Raw genomic sequence first — 21788 nt, 5'->3', positions numbered from 1 at the left:
ATGGTATAAATAAAAGTTAACCCAACACATGACTTCAAATTTAACACAGAGAGAACAAGGAGGGCATAAATGGAAGCCGAGTAAAAAGTAGGGGAGAATGGTGTGCTAACATGAGTCGAGTCTTGATGGACCGAATGGCCTTTTCTCCTTCCCAAACTTCTTTTGTTCAAAATGTTGGAAGACCCTTCTGCTATTCCTAAGCTTGGACCGTCAACCAAATCACTTCAAGACACTCATGACTGACATGAATTGTTTATTACAGAAAATTGGTCCTTTCATAACAAGGTACTTAAAGACTTCTAAAAAACAAAGGCATGTACAAATACCTCATGTTTAACAAACTGTATTGCACCGATTAAAGTAAACAGACCAGCAGTGCTCTATATACTAACACAATCAGTGTGAGTTTCAAAAGCAACATACAAACTGAAACACTTCTGTTTTAAGGAACGGCACTTAAGGTAAAGGTTTTGTAACAATTATAAAAAAGAAATTAAATCGGCATTGCTGTAGTTTTACAAACATAAATACCCGAGTATGTTAATACGTGGAAATACTGTACTGAAACAGAAGACAGCAAACAGACATTAAGCCATACTGGTCCATGGTACAAAATGCTTGACTTTACAGCTGTGGAAAACAGGCCAATGTGCCTTGTTGAGAAGGCATGAATTTATTTGGCGAGATCACTTTCTGTAATTTGTAATTTAATGGGTAGTTTAATTTAATGGGGTTTTTTTTGTATGGCTTATGAAAACAGAAAAAAAATTCAACCCATTGGACTAGATTCTGAAAGCACTTGATTGAGGGTGCTGTAATTAGTCTTAAGTGGTTTTTTAGTTGTTTCAGGATTATAATGGGTTTGTGCCAATGATAATCTGGAGTAAAAAGCTTTGAGAATCTGACCCACTGAATGGAAAAAAAATAAATAAAAAAAATCATCAACTTTGCTTTTTTGTTTATATATTACACACACACAGAGTAATCTGTCGCATATCCGAGTGTGGTGGGACCAGAGTAAGGGCAGATATGTGAAAAGTGAGATAAATGAATCTTGTTTTAAATACCATTACACAGCTGTATTCACACAATTATTGTTTTGTGATTCAGCTTTTATTTGGGAGCTCCCCTAAATCCAATTTAGAAAGATAGAGGGTATTAAGAGAGAGTAGCCGTCTGCCATGTGCATTCGCTGCTGAGTGACAGGCAGGAGCTGGAGACGTTGATACGCCCCGCAGGCAAACAGGATTTATTTACATATCCACACACTGAACAGTGCATGTGACACTACCAGTAATGGTAGCGCATGGAGCACATACAACGCACTGTACGGAAACTACAATCTCTGAACTAATCTTCTCTGTTCAATAATAAACTAACATGGCATTAGAGCATGATCATGGCGGATAGACGGTTAGGGCAGACATGTGACGGGCAGATACAGGACGGATTACTGTGTGTGTATACATATATCAGTAAGTATTGAAGTCTACAAAATTGCATTCACAAAAAGTTTGATTATACCATACATAGAAAGAAGTCTTAATACCCATTCATAAAAATAACATAATCGATCCCACAGTAGGCAAGCTGATTGCTGTTAAAGAATATTTCTTGCATTTTTTTTTTAAATTTGTATTTATTATTTATTCCCTGAGTTAGTTTTTCTTTCTATTTCCTTATTGAAATATGCAGCCTCCGCACCTAATGGAAGACAGTGTAGAACAGGGGCAGGCAACATCAGCCCTTCCACTCCACATGTTTGGTGCAACCATAAACAATTTGAACCAATTAAAAATAATCCAGTTTTAAGGTTATACTCAATTTATCCTTTTCTGGTTGTTTTTTTTTTTTTTTTTTTTAAAGATTATTAAAAGTAGAATTGGATTTGACTCGATTGTATCCTCTACTTATGACACCCACGATCATAAAAGTTATTTTAAAACAAAGAAAGTAAGGGAACCCTCCAAGAATTCTTTTTAAACCAGAAACAGAATTGTCCTCCTAGAAGTTGCCTACCCCTGTTTAGAACAGGGACACTTGCAATATAACAGAGCAATTCATGCGAGAAGAATCTGACATAGGTTTCAATAACTTATAGAAAAAAACAAATACAAGACACATGATAGTAGAATGTTATTGATCTAAAATAAGGTTGTGCAGTACAGAATTCCCTTTTAAAAGGTGCTGCTGCAGCTGTGTGGAATGTTTCTTTGATCGTGCTGCAGAGTGTTTAGGTACTAGGAATAAGTGTTATACAGAAGAGGGTTTACAAAGCATACTCTACAATCTTCAAGCACAATTGTGTTATTCATTTGCGTGTTGTGCTCAAAACATCACTACAAAGCAATGACTTGAGTGAAGGCAAAGCAGTATTTGGAAGACTATGTGCCATATTTCTGCAAGATCAATGCATCCCTAGGTGGCATGCAAGCTGGTAAAGTTTCATGCGCTCAAATTATAACATTGCAGATTGAGAGACATGTTCCAGAAACTATTAGAATTTATCAGAAACTTTTTTGAAGAATGTTCTTTCTCTCTTCTCAACCTTTCAGTACACGGAGAGACACAACATCTAAATCAATTTGAAAGGGGCACTCTCTATGCATTGTGAAAAAGCATCTGATCACTGCCAAGGTGAATAATACATAACACAACTGTATGGTAGAACACATCCCATTGATAGACTTCAAGAAATAACAGCTCATTAATATTCGTTTGTATTACAATATATAAAACCGCTCCTGTCAGAAGAAAAAGAACTTACTGATCGCACATGATTGCACGCATCACAATCCCGTAGCTACAAGATCTAGCAGAATGCTTGTATTCTAAAGGGTTTTCAACTACAAATCCATACAAATGCACTTCATAGGAATACAATGTAAAGCTATTTAGTGTCTTTGTTGAAAGGCCTTGGTTTACCAATTGAATGTATGTTTAAGTGTTTGGTGGCTACTTCTAGTCAAGTTGAAAGTGAATTTCTTGAGCACTCTTTGCGGTGTCAGGCTGTCATACAAAGAGTGCAAGAGGAAATACTCTCACCTTGATTAGAGGGAGCCGCCGAACACTTACAAACATATTACAAGTCATTAAATCTAAATAAAAAAAACAGATGAAAAGCTGTTATTAACGTATTGAATCAGTTTTTATAGAACCTGCTGTGGTTTAAACATTAGAATGCAGCAGCTACACTCTCAGTGATATTATAAGTAATAGCTCCTGTGGGGACGTGACTTATGTCAATTAAACAACTCAATAATTAGAATAAAGCATTATGCATAGGAATCAAATTGCTGGCCTGGAAGACTCGTATGTGGCCACTAGACTGCCATCTTTTAATGAAACATAACTGTTCAAAAAATCGTGCAATTACATTACGTTTTGCATTAAGTATTGTATGCACCCACACAACAAGGTTTGCAGTATAAACAATTTAGAAAATCATATAAACAGTTATAGGCTATGCAAGTTATATCTCTATGTAATACTGTTAAAAACGTTACTATAAATCCCTGCTCCTTACCATATCTTGAAATTAATTCTGCGCATTTTTGAGGTGCATACATTGATTTAGAATCTACTCGAATACTGGCTTGAAAATGCAGCTTCATAAAACAGATAAAGATTAGGGAACAAACCAGTGAGGGGATTAAAACAATAATACTAGAATACAACACACTTGAGGGAACTGTATATGGGCAATAGGATGAACTGTTCCTCAGCTTTCTAAATATATTAAGAACCAAGATGTGCAGAATTTCGGATCTGTCCATTCAAACTCAGTATTATAGGTAGGGCTTGACTGACAGCCATCTATTTTGTTTGAGCATCTCTATTGATAACCCGAGTGGTTCACCTGTTAAAGGCACAGCCATGTGGTGTGCAGGGCGAGTCATACAGAGACGGTTCACGTCCTGGCTGCACGAAGTGGCCAATCTTCGCTGGCGATTCTGAAGGGAGCATCAGATTGGGTCTGGTGCTCCCGTGATTTAAGGAGGCAAAACCAAGACTGGTACACCTCATCGCACCTGCAGTGCTGCCTTTGTCCTTTGCAAAGCTTGTTAGAAAGCTATTTTTGTGGTTTGAAAAAAAAAAATGTGGGACTGCACCAACAATCCTCTAATACACACAGGCCCTTTTAAATAAATAATCTAAAAGTAAGCAGACTGAAATCCATAAATTAGGGTCCCCTTTTGCAAGAGTAACCTGAAGACAACAGGCAAAGTAAAGCAGCAGGAAAATAATGCAGCACAGCAAAAGGACTGTACTGTTGGAAGCAATATTTTGATCTCTGAACTTTTAGGCACCCAGAACTGAAGTAAGTATCCAAGAACTTCTGGTTTCTTTTTAACATGATTTTAAATGAATGCAACATACCTTCATCACACATCTAAAAACAAAGCTCCACAAGAACAGAGCTCAATTTCACCAAAAATAGTTTTAAGCCAGTATTCCTTAATTATTTTAAATCAATATATTTTTATATTTGAAGTCAATGCAGTGGAGATTGCCACCACCCTTAACTGCCCTTCTACAGTAATGCGTATTGGTAAATAAGCAGCATCCTGCTCCTCTTCACAGTCCTTGCATGTGGGAGGCATGAGCCCCAGATCCCTGCAGTGTTCGTGTTCAGAGCAGCCCCACCATGTGATCTATCTGCCTCATGTAAACACTTTTCAAAGGCAAGGCATACCTTCTCTCATCGGGAATCCTGTTGCACTGAAAAGGGAAACAGAGCACTTTCAAATCTACACCTCCTTATTTTAGATTAAATTGTTCTTGGTTATTAAAAAAAAAAAAAAAAAAAAAACACAACAACAACAACATGTCAGTAACAATCCTCCCCCACCAACAGATGCAAACACCACATCTAGAATCATAGAATCTCGAAACAAAGATGCATGTAAAGTTAATATTTTAATTTACTGTGTCCAGTTATTTTACCTCCCATTTTCTCCCACTTTTGAATGCCCAATCGTTTTGCCCCTTACCACAGCAATTCCCCACACGGCTCAGGAGACCTAAAGGTTCAGTGGGCGTCCTCCGATCCCACGACCAAGCTAGCTTCCATTTTCTCCCAGGAACTCGAGAGAGGATGTCAGCGAGCTACCGACCTCTGGAGCACAAAGGCCAGCCCTGCAGGTTTTGCCACCATAACACATGGGAGTGCCAGAGCCAATGCAAAGCTCCCTGCGGAGTCCCCAGCGAAGATCTGCCTACTTCGCACAGCCAGGATGCGAACCTGCGCTGTATGACACCCCCTGTGCACCACACACCTGCACTTCTACCAGGTGAGCGACTCAGGGGCTCATGCCAAGTTTAAATTTAAGGTGTGCCTACATCTACATCTGACATTAAATGGATCTTAACTGGATGTATCTTCACAGTTATCATATTATATTAATATATCATATTAAGTTGTACTGCCCGTGATGTCAAAGTCATTTTGCAGGGGCAATCAAGATTGGCTTGAGCACTCGAAAAACTTTTATTAGCGCAAGAAAATGTAAACACATCCAAGAAATCCAAATTTGACTTGGCTCTGTTAAAATCTTATCTAACTGAGATAGGAGCGCACAGAAATCAAGAAGAAATACCCGTATCCGAGCGAAACACAGACCTGACAAATTTAAGTTTCTGCTTAACGAAAAAGACGGCAGCGAGTATGAACCTGGCTCTCTGTGTGGGCTGAGCTCCTTCAGCCTGCTGTTGTGGAAGCTGCTCTCTCTCCTTGCGTTGGTTTGAAGGGGCCAGGCTCCCCAGAGGCTCCAGTAAGACTGTAAGGCCAAGGATTGCTGCCTAATTAAAAGCTCAATTTCCCTGAGCTACATGCTTTGGCTTTTCTTACAGACTTGGTAGGTGGCATCTTTTTAAAGATTGCTACAATACTACTCTGAATTCAATACTTGTTATTGTCATGTATGCATTACAAAACGAGACGACAGTCGGTATGAACCCGGAAAGGCACATTCTATTCTTGAAAATCATATTTTATCATATTTCTAAAATCCATGTAATATAAATAAAACATATGGGCGGCACTGCATTTCCAGAAAATATTTCATCTCAGGTTTCTGCGCCATTTCATAAAGCACTCAAGCTTCGCTCTTCGGTTCATGTCACAAACCCCTTGATGAAATATTCTCTCAATGCACTGCAGCCCATATATTATTCAATATATATTCTCCATCATTCCACATTGTTGTTTCTGTTTAGATTATCATTTGCCATGTTTACCAACTATTTAAAAAAATGGCCACTTAAAATCTGAAAAAAAATGAACATTTTATTGAGGATGATGAAGAGGGGTGCGCGTAATGCATTGAAGGTTATCTGCGATTTATTTTTCTAATTTGAACGTGCAGCAATAGCAGGGTCTCAAACAGTGTACACCATCTATAAGAGCGAGTAATACAACAAACTCATTACAAGAATGACAAGTGCATAGGAGTGTTTTACACTGGTACACGGTGAAATCTGAAATCTACGATAATCTATATATTTCAGGGGCACAAAACTCTGATCGCATGTGGACCACTTACACTGTGAACAATAACTGGAAAACGAATCCCAGAAATGCAAGTCATTTTAAAAATCGAACCTCTAGTTTCATGTGTAAAGTGATCAACCCCCTGAGAACAGCAAGTATTCAAAAAGCAGTCAACTCTTTTCACAATCACAGCTCCTCTGAAACCTCAAACCTGTGTTTCCCACATTGCTTGTACACTTACATTAATGCTGGTATTAGCTGGCCTGACTTCAGGCTTTTCTGTGTTGGCAACGACCACTTCATCCTTCCAAACCTTTTCTCGGAACCGCTTGTCTATCGGCACAACATGTCCCTCAGTAGTGAAAATGTATTTATTCTCAGATTTGTGCAAAGGGTTATCTTCATCAAACAGCTGAAAGGCAACAATAGAAACCATTTAAATGCCAAATCTTTAAGCTTGTAACATACTGCAGAATACACTCATGCATACATACCAAAGTTTTTTTTTATAAAGAAAAGGTGCATATGAGACATCCTGCATATCAAACAATGTTTCTACAAAGTCACAAAACTGTTCTTAGCAATGGTAAACTATTGGTCACACACTTGTATCCTTCAGCTTTATGACAATAAATAATTTTCTGCCTAAAGTCTTCAGATAGCTTTTTACTCCCTCCCCCCTCCCCCACCCCCCCCCCCCACCCCCACCCCCCCCCCCCATCATATTGACTTATTGGTAATGACAGCAATCATCCTATGCCTAACCCTTTTATACGCTAAGAATGTTCACCTACAATTCAGCATCTAGACTTTTCTAGAATTAGGTTCTGCATTATTATATTGAAATTTCTAGCACCTTGTAGACAATACTATCATAGCATTAAAGAGTATGAATACTTTTGAATTAGCATTTTTGGAGTTTGCTGATTTTTTTTTTTTCCCTCATTTTTCCTCATCCACTTTTGATACAAAAGATTTTTCCTAAAATTCTTTGTTTTCAAGAAATTTCTAGAAATTATAAATTTCCATTGGGGTATGTAAACTTTTGACTTGGATGGATGGATGGATGGATGGATGGATGGATGGATGGATGGATGGATGGATGGATGGATGGATGGATGGATGGATGGATGGATGGATGGATGGATGGATGGATGGATGGATGGATGGATGGATGCTCCGGCAAAGGCAGCAATGTGGAGTAGTGGTTAGGGCTCTGGACTCTTGACCGGAGGGTTGTGGGTTCAATCCCAGGTGGGGGACACTGCTGCTGTACCTTGATCAAGGTACTTTACCTAGATAAAAACCCAACTGTATAAATGGGTAATTGTATGTAAAAATAATGTGATATCTTGTAACAATTGTAAGGTCGCCCTGGATAAGGGCGTCTGCTAAGAAATAAATAATAATAAAATGGTGACTTCATACAGCCAGGACGTGAACCAACGCTCCCCTGACTGTATGACTCGCCCTGCACACCACGTGGTAGTGCCTTTACCTTATCATATCTAGCATGAAGGCAAGGTAGAACACCCAAAGCAGAAGGAGGGCTACAGCTGGAAAGCAGGAACATTGTTTTTCACACCTTATATTTAACATATAAAAACTATGGATATCTAAACATAGGGACTAAGATGTACTGCTTTTGAAATACATAAAAACACATACCAGAAATAAATATTTACACGTCTCGCTGAGAAAGAAACTCTCCATCCTGTCTTCCTTTGACTTTTCGACAACATGATGCAGAGTGGCGTACCCACATCTATGAAAAAGGGAACAGCTCAGGAGGATGCTAGCCCTTCGGAGAATCAGCCAAAGGCTGTCTGGATTTTTACACAACAGCACTGCAGTCTCCCTGCATACAAATTATTACTGAAGATACCAAATGGCTGCAAAGATATTAAAAAAAAAAAAAAAAAGTGCAGAGTGCTCTTGAATCTTGAATTTATAGAATAAATATTTACTGCATTATAGCAAAACTCCAAGACTCTAGTATTATGCTACTGGTGTACAGAAATGCTTTGCTACATCTCCTTGTCCGGTCAGATTGTAATTGATTATGAATTCCCAGGTTTGGTTTTTAATTGATTAACTAAGGGATAAACAATAAGAGGTGAAATCAGCGGTGGCACGAGAAACTGTTTATCATTTGAACACCAGTTTAGAATTTGGAGTGGTTTATCCCACATAAAATATTTGTAGTTAAACTTCATTCAAAATGTCATTGCCAATTTCAAATTTATCTATATACAAAAATCTAGTTTTCAATTGAATTGAAAAATGAATTAATTAAAACAGGGGCTGCATGCGGGCCAATTGCGGCCCATTTGAGGTTTGGTGGCGGCACCTCAGAGTTTCTTTATCAATGTATTACATTTTAAACAAACATTAATTAGATCCGCCGTCTCTGCATTTGCGCAGCCAGCTTCTGTGTTGTTGTTGCTGGAGTGATTCTCACACCGCACGCAGTCTGTCAATGGTTGCTAGGCAACAGTAATGTTTAATGAAAATAGATTAAACCTGCATGTGTGTGTTATGGCTGCTTTTGGTGGGAATCCACGTACCTTCAAAATACTATTTGCGCACTTATTTTTCGTTGGAGTTTTTTTTTTCTTTGAGAAAGACATAAGTAATAGGCAGCTATTAAATGTAAATAAAACCCATTTAAATAGTTGTTTATCTTTGCTGTTGCACAGATTAGTGTTAAGCACTGTGAATTCTGTGTGGTTTTACATTGTGAATTCTGTGCGGTTTAATATTGTTGACTGAAAAGACGATAGCTCTGGTATAGCGGTAACGTCTTTGTTCAAAGATTTTTTTTCTTTAATAAATACAGTATAATTGTACTCCATGCTTTGCCCAGCGTGTTTCTGTAAGTTTGTTGGTATTGTGTAGGTATTACAATCTGAGAATTGAGTCAAATTGTTCAGTTTTGTCGGTGGCAGCCCACAAGCTGTTTTGTGGGCCTCCACAGCGGCCCCTGGTTACGTTGAGGTTGCCAACCCCTGAATTAAAAGATCAACGGGTGGCGTCTGAAATGTTTTAACCCTGTTCAAATCATAATCTTCATAAGCAACTTTACATAATGAACAGCAAAGACCAACATAAAGGAGAGGGCTTCCGCTTACTGTTGTACATTCAGGGACTTTTGAAAGCGAGGAAAATGTGAACATGGTATTGAAGCCAATAAAAGGGCAAGAAAAGCACAGTTGCTGTTGGGTACGGAGGTTATTATTGGATATCCATCAGCACTTACCTGACTTTAGTATATTTTTCAAGGCTCTGGAGAATATCCATTCCCACATGGAGATAGAAAGGGTTCTTGGTGGCCTGGGTATCAAGAACAAAACAAAAAGAAAAACATGAAACCTGTCTTTCAGAGGCAAGTTTAAGATTAGATAAGCATAAACATAAACAACTGCAAGACACTGAGAAAAAACTAACAAGTGAATCTATGGAATGCAATAATAAGGTTACCATAAGAAAGACTTAAGGAGGTACTAGCCAAGGCACTGCTTGCTACAGCTTCTCCCTAATAAATGCAACTCCCTGTACACTTCTCCCTTGTTTTAAGAACATACCTGGTAAAGAAGATATGTGGATTCCACTAGTTCAGGTCTCAGTGGATAAAACAGGACATCAGGTGCCTGGAGCTGCCAGTTATATCTCTCCGGGAGGGCGCCAAAGCGTTTCCAGATGGCGTAATAAAAGGCATGAAGGCAAATTGCATTTTCAACGTCACCACTTAACACCTGCAACTCAATTAAACAAACAAATGTCAGAATCGTGAGACATGGGTTTCAATTGGAGGAACCCGTACTAAGAAAGGCCAGTCAGTGTATTTCAAGTTCAAATCTATGGCGCCTCTTGTTATTTTTACATGTATTTATGTTTTTATTTTGTTAGATAATTTTCTGATGGTGAAAACAGAATGTCTATAAAGGGGAACACAAAAAATCAGTATTCTACAATTTAGCATTTACTGTTTTTTCAGGAAAGCATTTAAATAATTGAGGAACATTTGTAGAATAACTCTTGAATTTTTAATGTGACAACACTTTTTTTCTGCTTTAATAAATTGTTTAATTGTGAAATATCTTGAAATACAGTACCTATTGAAAATAAGATTACCCCAGGTATGTACAAGAATACAAAAGTCAATAACGCTTTTCTTACGGTCATGAAATTGCATTTGTTTTAGAATCTGTGAATCCTTTATTAGCGTTTTCTTTAAGGTCTGGAAAAGAGATGTGAAATGTGGGAGTCTTGGTTACCTACCCCTTGCAAACAATTTTTTACATTATTATTAAAATACTGCACCTGGAGACCTGGAAAAAAAGCCTGAAGTGAGTCTATCCATGTGTTCATTATCTGTCCATTAAACATGTTCACATTCACATATAGCGGTGGATCCCCTTCTCCTTCATTGCAGGCTTCTCGTCTGAAGTCCAAACAGAATTCAAGAAATTATTTACGTTAGATATAAATGAGGAACAGTTTACAAGAAAACAGAAAAAAAATAGTCAAAAGCAAAGATAAAGTCTGAAGTCAGCTTGAACCAGCCATGCTTAAAGTGAAATTTGTAGCCAGGTACCTACGGTTTCAAAAAGTCTGCTACTGAATTTCAAAACGTAACCAGAGCCAAACCTAAACAAAGTGTGGTTTCAGCTGCATTGTTGTAAAGCAATACTTCTGCAAATGATCAGCTAGAAACTTGAGTGTCAAAATGGTTTATAAAGGTCAATGCAATTGCACCAATTACATAGGCAGCATTTGTTTTAACACTTTACATACCCGTTTAATACCTTTTTCAGAATGTAAAAAATATATTGGATACTGGACAGCAAATGGTTAAAACAGCAAAATAATATAACAATGTAATGGAACTTTTTGCAGATAATTAAATGTCTGTTTGCTTCATCATACCCTCTCCTGAGATGGCTCTGAATACTCTCATAAGCAGCATTAAACATCTTGTGATCCTCTTTGTCTCCGAAAAGTATGTAAGACTTCAGCAGATACTCGTAGAAAGAATCCATGCCTGCTCCCAGACCGCTCTGCTTGCTAACCCACTGGCCAGTCTGAATGTTCACCACATTACCTGCATCAGATCAACCAAGAGGGCATTACAATCCAAAACAAGCAGGTCACTAACACTCATCCCACCACAACTTAATACAAAATAAAACCCAGAGTAAATCACCAGGACCTATATCCATTGCATGCACCTGCAAGAAGACATGTGTAGTTCTCAGTCACAATTGGAGAAGGGATTCTCTGAACATGTCAGCTAGTACAGACAAGACCTCACAAGTTTCTGATACTAGAATTTCGTCACAATTGAAAAGCATTCCTGTAAATGTTACAAAACTAGAAATAAATAAATGAAACAATAATTGAAACCGAAAACGGTGCAAGCTTTATTATTCCCAGCGAGGGATAAAATCCCTTTGAGAAGGGAATATTGTGGTCTTACTTACGCATGTCCCACTTCTCACATTTTTGTATATATCTGGTGAACCACTTGTCCAAGTCATGAAACTTGGTATTAACATTATTAGCATAAGTTTTTGAGCATATCAGATTCTGGGGATATATGGAGGTGTCTGTATGTCACAAATGTTTGCATATATCTGTAGAATTGCTTATTAAATTGTAATTAAACATGATTTTAATTTCGTTAAAATCGCCAATTTTATTATTTTCTCCCAATTTGGCATATCCAATTATTTATAGGCTCAGCTCACTGCTACCACCCCTGCGCTGACTCAGGAGCGACGAAGACGAACACACGCTGTCCTCCGAAGCATGTGCCGTCAGCCGACCGCTTTTTTTCACACTGCAGACTCACTGTGCAGCCACCTCAGATCTACAGTGTCGGAGGACAACGCGGCTCTGGGCAGCTTACAGGCAAGCCAACAGGCGCCTGGCCAGACTACAGGGGTCGCTGGTGCGCGGTGAGCCGAGGACACCCTGGCCGACCTAAGCCCCCCCCACCCCACCCCGTACGTGTTGGTGTGTAACTGCTGTTGCTAATATATAAGACTTACCTAGTAAGCCAGTCTCATTACTGCGTAGTTTCCAGAGTGCCTTCACCGCCCGTCGTGCCACCCATTCGAAGGTTGAATCCCCGACCAGGCGGCTGAGGATCCCAAACTCCACCAAGAGCGACCCAGCTCCGGCAGTGCAGGTTTCATTGATACTGTCCGGGGGGACTCCTCTCTTTAGGTTTACCTTAGAGCAGGTCAGAAAACAGAAAAAGGGGTTCATCTTCAGCCTTCAGTAGAGAAACACCATGTACCCTTCTCTACAGTAGTTTAGTCACAGTCTGTCAACACTCAAAGTTTTTCATGTAAGAAAAATAAAACTGCCAAGTAGAGGAAGATAATAGGCTAGAACTACCTCTCTCTGTTTCTTACTTGTTCTGTAACTTTCACTCGTGAGTTTACACAAAAAATGGAGCAAACTATATCCTAAAGAAAACGACTTTGATTAGCTAGGGCAAATACACTTTTCACAAAGCCCATGTACATTTAAGGTTGTGAATAGTTACCTGGTTTTAAACAAAATAATTGCATTTACAATTTTACAAGCAATGTAGATTTGAATGTAGAGGCAATAGCGATAATAGATTTTATACCGTTTTAGATAATAAGATACATAGATTTTATTTCATAGTCAATCTAATACAGTATCAAATCTATCATAACTATAACCTTTATTAACAAATCTCTGACAGGAGTGATTACAAGTGATTTTCAAACCCTTTAACGAGTAAAGACCTGCCTACCCGAGGGTATGGGATTCCTGTACTGGTATTCTCAAATGCAGGCAGAAGTCTCACAGCTAGGTCGTGAGCCAGGTGTAAAAGCTCATTATCATAGTCCTGCAGCCCCACGTTACCGAATGGCTGCTTGGAGTCAGTCAGGAGAATATGAGCAGAAATGAGACCTCCAAGAATCCTGTGGAGAAGTAAGCAGATTGTAAAGGGGGTGTAACACCTACACTGTGTGTAACGCAGATCCTTGTATAACACCACTGCTTGCATACTAGCCTGTCAAAAACATTAGGGTTAACCATTGTTTACCTCACATATAACAAACAACCAGTTAATACAGTAACATGTAGATATTCTTCAAAAACGAGGGTTGTGTTTCATTTTGAAAAATCACATTTCAGAAGCAAAGGAAAAACTAATTAGAAAAACTAGCTTTATTATATCATGGCAGTAAAAGCTGCAATACACGCTGCAGAACTTTACTTTAGACACAGTACAACCAAAACTGTCCAGACACCTGCATCTACTGTTAATTCAGCAACCGTCTTTAGCTGTTACAAAGCAAGCGTACAATATGGTATCGGAAAAGATCTGGGAAACAGTCCGATGTAACCTAAATGGGCCGACTGCATTTGAAGAGATTTAAATGAACACATTCCTTTATTATAAATATGATGTTTGTTTTACAGAACAAAATTGATTACCAGACTAAGGGCATAAGGAAAACGGTGAACAATTAATCCAGCACTTTATAAAACAAACACAAATGTTATAATGACACAAGGCAAGCACAGCTTTCAAAGCACTTCTTTGGGTGTGCATTACTTGACAACACTATACACTCCATGGGGACAGTGTTTATTACAGTGACAGTACTTTACATGCTTAAAAAGTTCATTTAAAACAGACAACCACCTTAAAAATGACAAGAATATTTAAAGCAGTCTTGCCATTATGGATAGTTGACTACAAGTTCCTATGGAAACATGCCTTTGTGCTTTGGAGACCACAAACAGATAATGTCCTCAGAGATTCCCATGTTATTTACACATTGGTGGAATCTTTTCTTTTTGTAACACCATCCTCCACTAGGGCTGCTACGATTAAATCCTCATTATATACATTGATATAAATACTGGATAAATCGATTCGATAATTACATTTTTGTAACATGCATAGTTAATAACATTATTTAAGTTTATCAACGAAAATGCACCAAACGCCCTGCCTTGCTATTTACAGTATTTCTGCCAGACAAGCAGTGGGCGTGCTCGTCTTTTCCTGCTCGTTAACTAGCATCTGATTTGCTGGTCCCACCCTACCAGCGAATCAGTTTTGAAAATGCTTTGTAAAAGTACACCCCTCTGTGTTCAATATAAATTTAAAAAAAAAGCATGGCACCTTGAATCCAAAGCAGGACAACAGGCTTGTATTCCTGGCAAACAGCATGTAAATATATTGTGCACATTGAAGAAAACTGACTATGTATAGTCTGCGCTTCTTTGGAGTTTCAAAATGAACTGTTATATAATTAATTTTAAACAATTTTCAATAACATAAAAAAAATAAAATAAATAAACGATCAGTGATGTTAAACGCAATTTTGGAGTAACGATCAGCTTGACCTGTAGCGGGTATGCATGTTGTGGTAAGTAAATCAATTTATTATTTTTATTTTTATTATGTTTTAGGCAGGGATTTCTACATTGTGTGTTTCACAGATAGTGAAGGTTAGGTGGTACAGTATTAACAAGATGAAATGCATGATGCTGCAGCTGTCACTGAATAAATTTTTTTTTTTTTCATGAACTCGTATAGATTACATTCCTAAATACTGTAATCTGTTTGGAATAAATATTTTAGCAACACCCGTGTAGTTAAACTTGCTTTAGGCTTGTTGCGAATGTGGTTGTGTTTTTTTTTTGTTTTGTTTTGTTTTGTTTCTCCTGACGCTACCAAGGTGTAATTAGCCCTCACATTCAATTGTTGTGCACAAGCTTTCACTTGACTGCAATGATATTAAAATAATCATGTCGGGGCTCCCGAGTGGCGCATCCAGTAAAAGCACTCGCTAGAGTGCAGGATGCGCGCTATAGCCTGGACGTCGCGAGTTCGAGTCCAGGCTATTCCACAGCCGACCGTGGATGGGAGCTTCCAGGGGGCGGTGCTCAATTGGCCGAGCGTCGCCCGGGGGGAGGGAGGGTTAGGTCGGCCAGGGTGTCCTCGGCTCACCGCGCACCAGCGACCCCTGTAGTCTGGCCGGGCGCCTGCGGGCTTGCCTGTAAGCTGCCCAGAGCTGCGTTGTCCTCCGACGCTGTAGCTCTGAGGCGGCTGCACGGTGAGTCTGCAGCGTGTAAAGAAGCAGGCGGCTGACGGCACACGCTTCGGAGGACAGCGTGTGTTCATCTTCGCCCCTCCCGAGTCAGCGCAGGGGTGGTAGCGGTGAGCTGAGCCTAAAAAATAATTGGGCATTTCAAATTGGGGAGAAAATAATAAAATTGGCAATTTTAATGAAATTAAAAACATGTCGAGGGGAGAGGAACAGAACGAAAATGTATGTGGGCAGTACAATCATCGATATTTACTCGAACGATTATATTTTGTGTGCCCAATTAATCGATTGCTATTTTGAGGCTTAACTGACAGCCCTATTCTCCACTAATAGATAGCAACACTCTCCAACTCATTTTTGTAATAAATTAATACCTGCTTATAGTTTGCTATATAGTTTGATTGTTATGTGCAGATGCACTGCATAATAATTTATAGAATGTGAATGATAAAAAGGACTGTCACTGTGGGTAATACAAAAAGTGTTGTATTTCTCTATTGCATTCTCTGTTATTAGGTAAAACATCTTATTCTATATTAAAAAACAGGACTGTTGTAGGACTGGTACAAAATACCCAGTGTACAGCACATACTGCACAGTATATTCCATGTAGTTTTGATAACGTAATCAGTTCAATGTTCGGTAACTTATTAATACAGACAAGCACTTTAATTTCAAGAAGTCTGTTAATGTATTTGTCCTTTATTCTCGTTTGCCACTGTAAGTTTGCATGGTAATTTTGCAGTTTTCCCATGCTTATACTGAGCATTCACCATAGTTATGCTATGGCTTGCTATGATTTTTCATAGGATTTACAATACCTTACCTATGCATTTTCATATTGGTTTGTTACACTTTGCTATGCTGTTACTATGGTAAACTTTTAGAAGGATGGTTTTAACATATTGGGCCATATTCACAAAGCATTTACCATCGTGCTTGCACCGATTTATTTTGCAAAAATAAATTCAAAACTGTTAATGTCACAAAACTGGGACAAAAAACAGCCAAGTGTGTGTAAAAGGTGTTGAATGAACCCCCTGAGGTCTTTAGTTGATTTGATTTTTTTTTTTTTTTTTTTTTAACAGCAACATTCTGTTTTCTTTTTAGAGAAAAATAGATGTTAATTTAGCATAGTGGTAAATGCTACAAGAATATAGCCTATGGTCTGAAAGTAAAACTGCTTTTTTTTCCTGACATATCACATATTTTCAAATGTAACCGAAACATTAGGTTTAAGTGTACTTTAAAAACATCATATTGCATATTCTCAGCAGCTACTGTTATCATTTTGCTTCCAAGTATTTCATAACCCAGTGCTGCAAACACCATCCAGGGTCACATACTCGTGCTGGGGGAGGACTCCTCTATGGCTCATCATTCCCAAGCTAGTCAAAATGAACAAACAGGATAAAGACAATCAACTCCACATAAACCAAAGCTAAATACTCTAACCATTAAAGCAAATGAAAGCACTGTGCTATTAGAGAACTTCAGGTTTCAGGTGTTGTGCAAACTGTGAAATATCTATGTCTTAATCTGGGTCAACGAACCAGGTAGAAATGTGTGTAGAAATGTAACTGACCTGATATTGGCCTCAAACACTTGCACAGTTGAGTCTTTGTCAAAGGAGACTGTCTCAATCACCAACTTGACAGCTTTATGGAACTCTGAGACATTCCCCATCACCTGAAACAAGACACAAAAATCCTCGTTACATCACTGCACTTCGTCAAAGAACACAAACTGTGAACAACGTGTAGCCTCAAAATCAGAATGACAACAAACTGACGTAGGTTACTGTTTTAGCATCATTTTAGTGTCTTAACATGTTATTGTATTTTATGCAGCTATATATGGTGGTCACCCAACAATTTGGATTTGATGACCAATTTGTTTTGGCTTAGGAGCCATTGTCTGGAGCGCTGTCTAGGCTGCTGGTTGACAACAAAAACCCAGCATATTCTGAATAAATAAATAGTTATTATTAAGTTAAACTGTGTTTTTCTTTCTTTGGCCAATAATTAGGGTTATATATGAACCCTAATCAAAATTGTACAACATCCTACACTTCGGCCTTGACAAGTTTGGTGGCCTTCGTGCCCTCTACAAATGTATTGAACTGAAGGCCATTAGGGCCTTGCCCTTTTTGAGAGTCCTGGTACTGTATAGTATAATAACATGCCACTGTGGCACCATTATCTATTCTGTGTGAATTGTGTACCGAGTAGGCTACGGTAAAAAAGAAGAAGATGCACTAAAATCATTTAGTTTCAATTTTTAATACTCTTTCATTATTTCCGCATTGTACAGTAATGTGTACACTACAGCGGCATGACTTATTTTGTGTTACCGGTAGCCTACAGGCTAAAGTAAAAAGAAAGTGCGCTAGGTGTTCATTTGATTTTACTACTGCAGGCCTACTGTACAGATTCATATTTTTACATAATGTAGTGTTTACAGAATACACATTAATATTTCAGTACAAAGATTTACACGTTTCAAATTAAATTAAGCACTATAAAATGTGTTTTATTTGTTTTTATTTTTTAATTCAGACACCTCATTATTTATTTTGCACAACCTGTCTGTCTCCCGACGTGTCCGTTTTAGCGAGGAACCGCTGTAATAACAGAGCTGCCACAGTGCTCCTCGAATCCAGTTACCTACAACTTATAGGAACTAGAAATAGGAGCTTTTGTGAAACCATGGGTGCTTAATGCAAGGGGAATGGCATATCTGACTGAATAGTTTGTAGCCACAAGTAAAATTGATCTTAAAAAGATCTGGATGTGATAATGATAAAGAAGGTAAGAAAATGTATTGATTTAAAAGCCTTGGTTATTCAGTTTTAAAAAAAAAAATCGCTTAATAAAACTACAAAAGGTAATGATTTATTGTGTGTAAAAAAGTAAAGTTGACAACTCACCACCAACGTGTCCAGTATGTCAATCAGAGTCAAAGAATAGTTCCCCAACACATCATTAATGTTGATGTTTGACCTGGAAAGACAACAGCTTTGAGTGCAGGAGAAAGAAGGTTGAATCGGTCTACTCCAGAACTTATCTGCAAAGGCTACTCCAGAACTTATCTTCCTTTTTCTACAAGAATTCAACAGTTGACTTAGCCATATGCTTTGAGTCATTAATAATAAACTGTGAATCAGCCCATGAACAGATGGTATCATTGTACTTTGCAGAATGTTTTGATACATTATTCGATCTTAAATCACATGAATGTCTCCAGTCCCTGGATTGCTAAAACACCCCCATATCATGATCAAACCACCTCCATGTTTACTGAAGGCTTTCCCCTTTTTCTCCAAACATACTGTGGTCCGTTTTTAGGGAAAAGTTCTATTTTTGTCTCATCAGACCAGTAATTGGTATTGAAGAATGCTTCAGATTCCTATTAATATCTAGTTGGCAAATGTTTGATGGTTTGTCTTAAGAATTCTCTTTTAAAGTAGCTTGCAGCGAGGTCTACGTTCACACAACTTTTCTGTGTTCAGGTGCTTTTGTACAGTTCTTTCATGCACTATTATATATAATGCTTCTAAATCTTTCTTCAAATCCTGTTGGATTTTGTTTTAGCTGTTCAGACGACTCTCCTACCTGCTGTACTTAACATAACATTCTGAATAGCTTACACTGCCCTAACAGATAGTCCATTCCCACACAGCTGTTCGATGTCAAGCCAATTAAACTTAACTAGAACTCGAAAGCAAAATTCATTTGGTACGCGTTTTGATATATTGTTTATGTTGCTTTCTCTGAAATTACAGGAGTAAAAGTAGAAACTGAGAATGTAAACATAAATTACAGTTTACATAGAAGTGCATGGGACAAGCAAGCAATACACTAGTCTAATATAACATAGCGATACCGCAATAAACAAAACAGAAGTATTCAACACAAAATATTTTTTTAAAGACACTGCAGTGACAGTAAATGCGATTAATAACAATAATAATATTATGGATTTTAAAACATAAAAATAAAAATGACACTTACGGATTTAGTACATCGGGTCCCCTGCCTTCACAGTCAATCGGGTTCAGTTCATCTTCGGGAAAAGCGTATTTCATGTAATTGTCATATCCAAAATAAAACATTTCTTTCGCCATGTCCTTCATTTTTACCTTCAGGTTATCCGGGAAAGAGTTGTATTTTTGGGCGTACTCGTCTTTACCGTCCTCAAAGTAATTAAGGTAAGAGTTTTTCGAGGTATGTTTAACATTTTTCGACCAGGTCTTGCTATCCCCATTCTGTAGATTATGATTCAGCCACGAAGGGTTTTCAAAAGCGACTTTCTCGTTTTCGCCGTAAAGGTCCACTTTTTGAGAATGGAAGTTCTGATAAAAACCCAATCCGAATATGAACCACAAGACACAATTGAGTGCCAGTCTGAACAGGAGCAGCCCAATTACTATAGATCTCCATTGCATGTTTGCCTAGAACTGACCCTCATCATTTTTTAATTTCAAAACTGAAGAAAACGAAAGTTTGGTCGGGTTTTACGTTCCCTTTTACCCGAATTCTGGTTCCTGTCAAGCAACGAACCCCTCCCCCTTGCTGGAATCTGATTGGATTCCTATATGGTTGGTCACGAGACCAGGTTGTAAATTGGAACACTCTGATTAGGTCTGACAAGTGCCCGTCTTTCAAGAGTGTTTGAGTGACGTGGCAAGCTCTTCATTCAATAAACAATAGGAACTTTCTGACCAATTGCAGTGACCGCATTGCTAATAGCCTGTAACACGTAGACTATAGTATACTGGGATTTGTAGAAATGCAAAATAGAAATTAATCAGGTTCAATACCGTAAGAACTGAATCAGGTTTGCAGAAGAGCTGTTCCTTTTTTTTGTACCGTGTGCAGCCAACATGCATGTATGACATCACAACGGGCTGATACCATTGTTTTCAGTGCTTAAGGTTGTATTCCATTGATTTAAAGGTAACGCAATGGCGGTTTTGCTGTAGCATTTTACTGGAAACAATCGAGCTGATGCGTCTTTTACACATTACACAATACATTCGTAGATTTAGATATTATTAGATTAACTGTGATATAAAACATTAGTCTTCTTCGGGTGTATGTGGAAATTGAAATTGAATTTGTTTTGTCATTTTCCACTTAAACCCCCAAAACTTAAAATATATTATTACTATTACCTTAACACGGCAAAAACCAATTCTGCTTCAAGAATACATTAGTCACATTGCCATTAAAAAAAAAAAAAAACACCAGCCACACTGTGAGACCAAAGTGTGTTCTATATATGACGGGTGTTTTATTTATTTTGTCCAAATCATTCATTCTAGTTTGAGACCTAAATAAATTATAGATATTTATTTTCATAACTGGTTTTAAAGTCTATGTAAGAGATTACATCCAGCAGTTCTAAAAAAAACTTTTAATAAAAACAAAATGACTTTAATACTGTAACAGTATCTGTAAGCTGTAACCATTTTGTTTTCCTGTTTGTTTGAAAGAACATTGTTCATTCAGATCAGTAGCACACCTATTGTTTGAGATCTACATTTGACAAGATACTGTTCTGAGTTGCCTCCGACCGCATTTTCCACCAAGACTTCCTGACAGATGCTAGAGAAGCAGTCTAAATGCCAGACTCTTAACTGTGTCTCCTGTTCAGAACAGGTGCAGCTTCAGCTCTGAAATGTATGGTGCTCAACTGAACCCATCAATGAAAATTCTCAAAATGTCACTTTTCTATTCGACTAGTCGACTATTTGGTGCTACTCCTTTGTCACACACTTTCAGTGTTATAGTTTTAGAAAACCTCCTATCTAGTTGTGATGAAAAGAATATTCTTTATCATGTGTTATCAAGAGTAGTAGAGTCAGTCACTGTCTGCTTCTACATACATCTTGAAAAGTGCTTCTTCAATTGTGAGGAACCTTGGCCTGGACATAGTTTAGCACAAGAATCTGGGGGTATATGGAAGCCTTTGTCCATCTGTGTGTGTGTTTGTATGCTAACATGAGGGTAAAGTGTTCAGAACCCCCTGCAGTGTTACAAGAAGCATACTACTTTACCATGCTGTATCCCATGTTCATAGCAAAATTTCCTCTGAGTGTTATGATATTTGTTTTATTAAAACATCATAGGTAAATAGATAAGATCTTTTTTAATTCAATTGCTACTCTCGAAGGTTCG

The 21788-nt window shown here is 38.1% G+C and overlaps 1 protein-coding gene across 1 annotated transcript; it reads right to left on the bottom strand.

The window, feature by feature from the left end:
• Positions 1–236: 236 nt before the first annotated feature.
• Positions 237–20229, bottom strand: LOC117412558 (ER degradation-enhancing alpha-mannosidase-like protein 1). Its single transcript, XM_058988889.1, has 12 exons — positions 19620–20229; positions 18536–18608; positions 17192–17295; positions 13287–13458; positions 12547–12730; positions 11423–11597; positions 10817–10937; positions 10078–10248; positions 9753–9826; positions 8162–8258; positions 6735–6905; positions 237–4722 (listed from the first exon to the last, which is right to left on the bottom strand). Exons 1-12 carry the CDS (start codon positions 20051–20053, stop codon positions 4633–4635), a joined length of 1866 nt encoding a protein of 621 aa, XP_058844872.1. The 5' UTR covers positions 20054–20229; the 3' UTR covers positions 237–4632.
• Between the last annotated feature and the right edge of the window lie 1559 nt (positions 20230–21788).

Source organism: Acipenser ruthenus, chromosome 16, assembly GCF_902713425.1.
Source record: "Acipenser ruthenus chromosome 16, fAciRut3.2 maternal haplotype, whole genome shotgun sequence".
In the NCBI taxonomy this organism is placed as follows: Eukaryota; Metazoa; Chordata; class Actinopteri; order Acipenseriformes; family Acipenseridae; genus Acipenser; species Acipenser ruthenus.
This window is presented reverse-complemented; position numbering and strand designations above follow the sequence as displayed.

What these genes read in the sequence shown, in the direction of transcription:
- LOC117412558 (XM_058988889.1), bottom strand. Translation starts at nt 20,053, where the DNA reads ATGCAATGGAGATCTATAGTAATTGGGCTGCTCCTGTTCAGACTGGCA. An exon ending in TAATGAGACTGGCTTACTAG is followed by an intron (nt 11,598 to 12,546) that starts GTAAGTCTTATA and finishes GATCTGATGCAG; the next exon opens with GTAATGTGGTGAACATTCAG. An exon ending in CAGAGCCATCTCAGGAGAGG is followed by an intron (nt 10,938 to 11,422) that starts GTATGATGAAGC and finishes TTTGGACTTCAG; the next exon opens with ACGAGAAGCCTGCAATGAAG.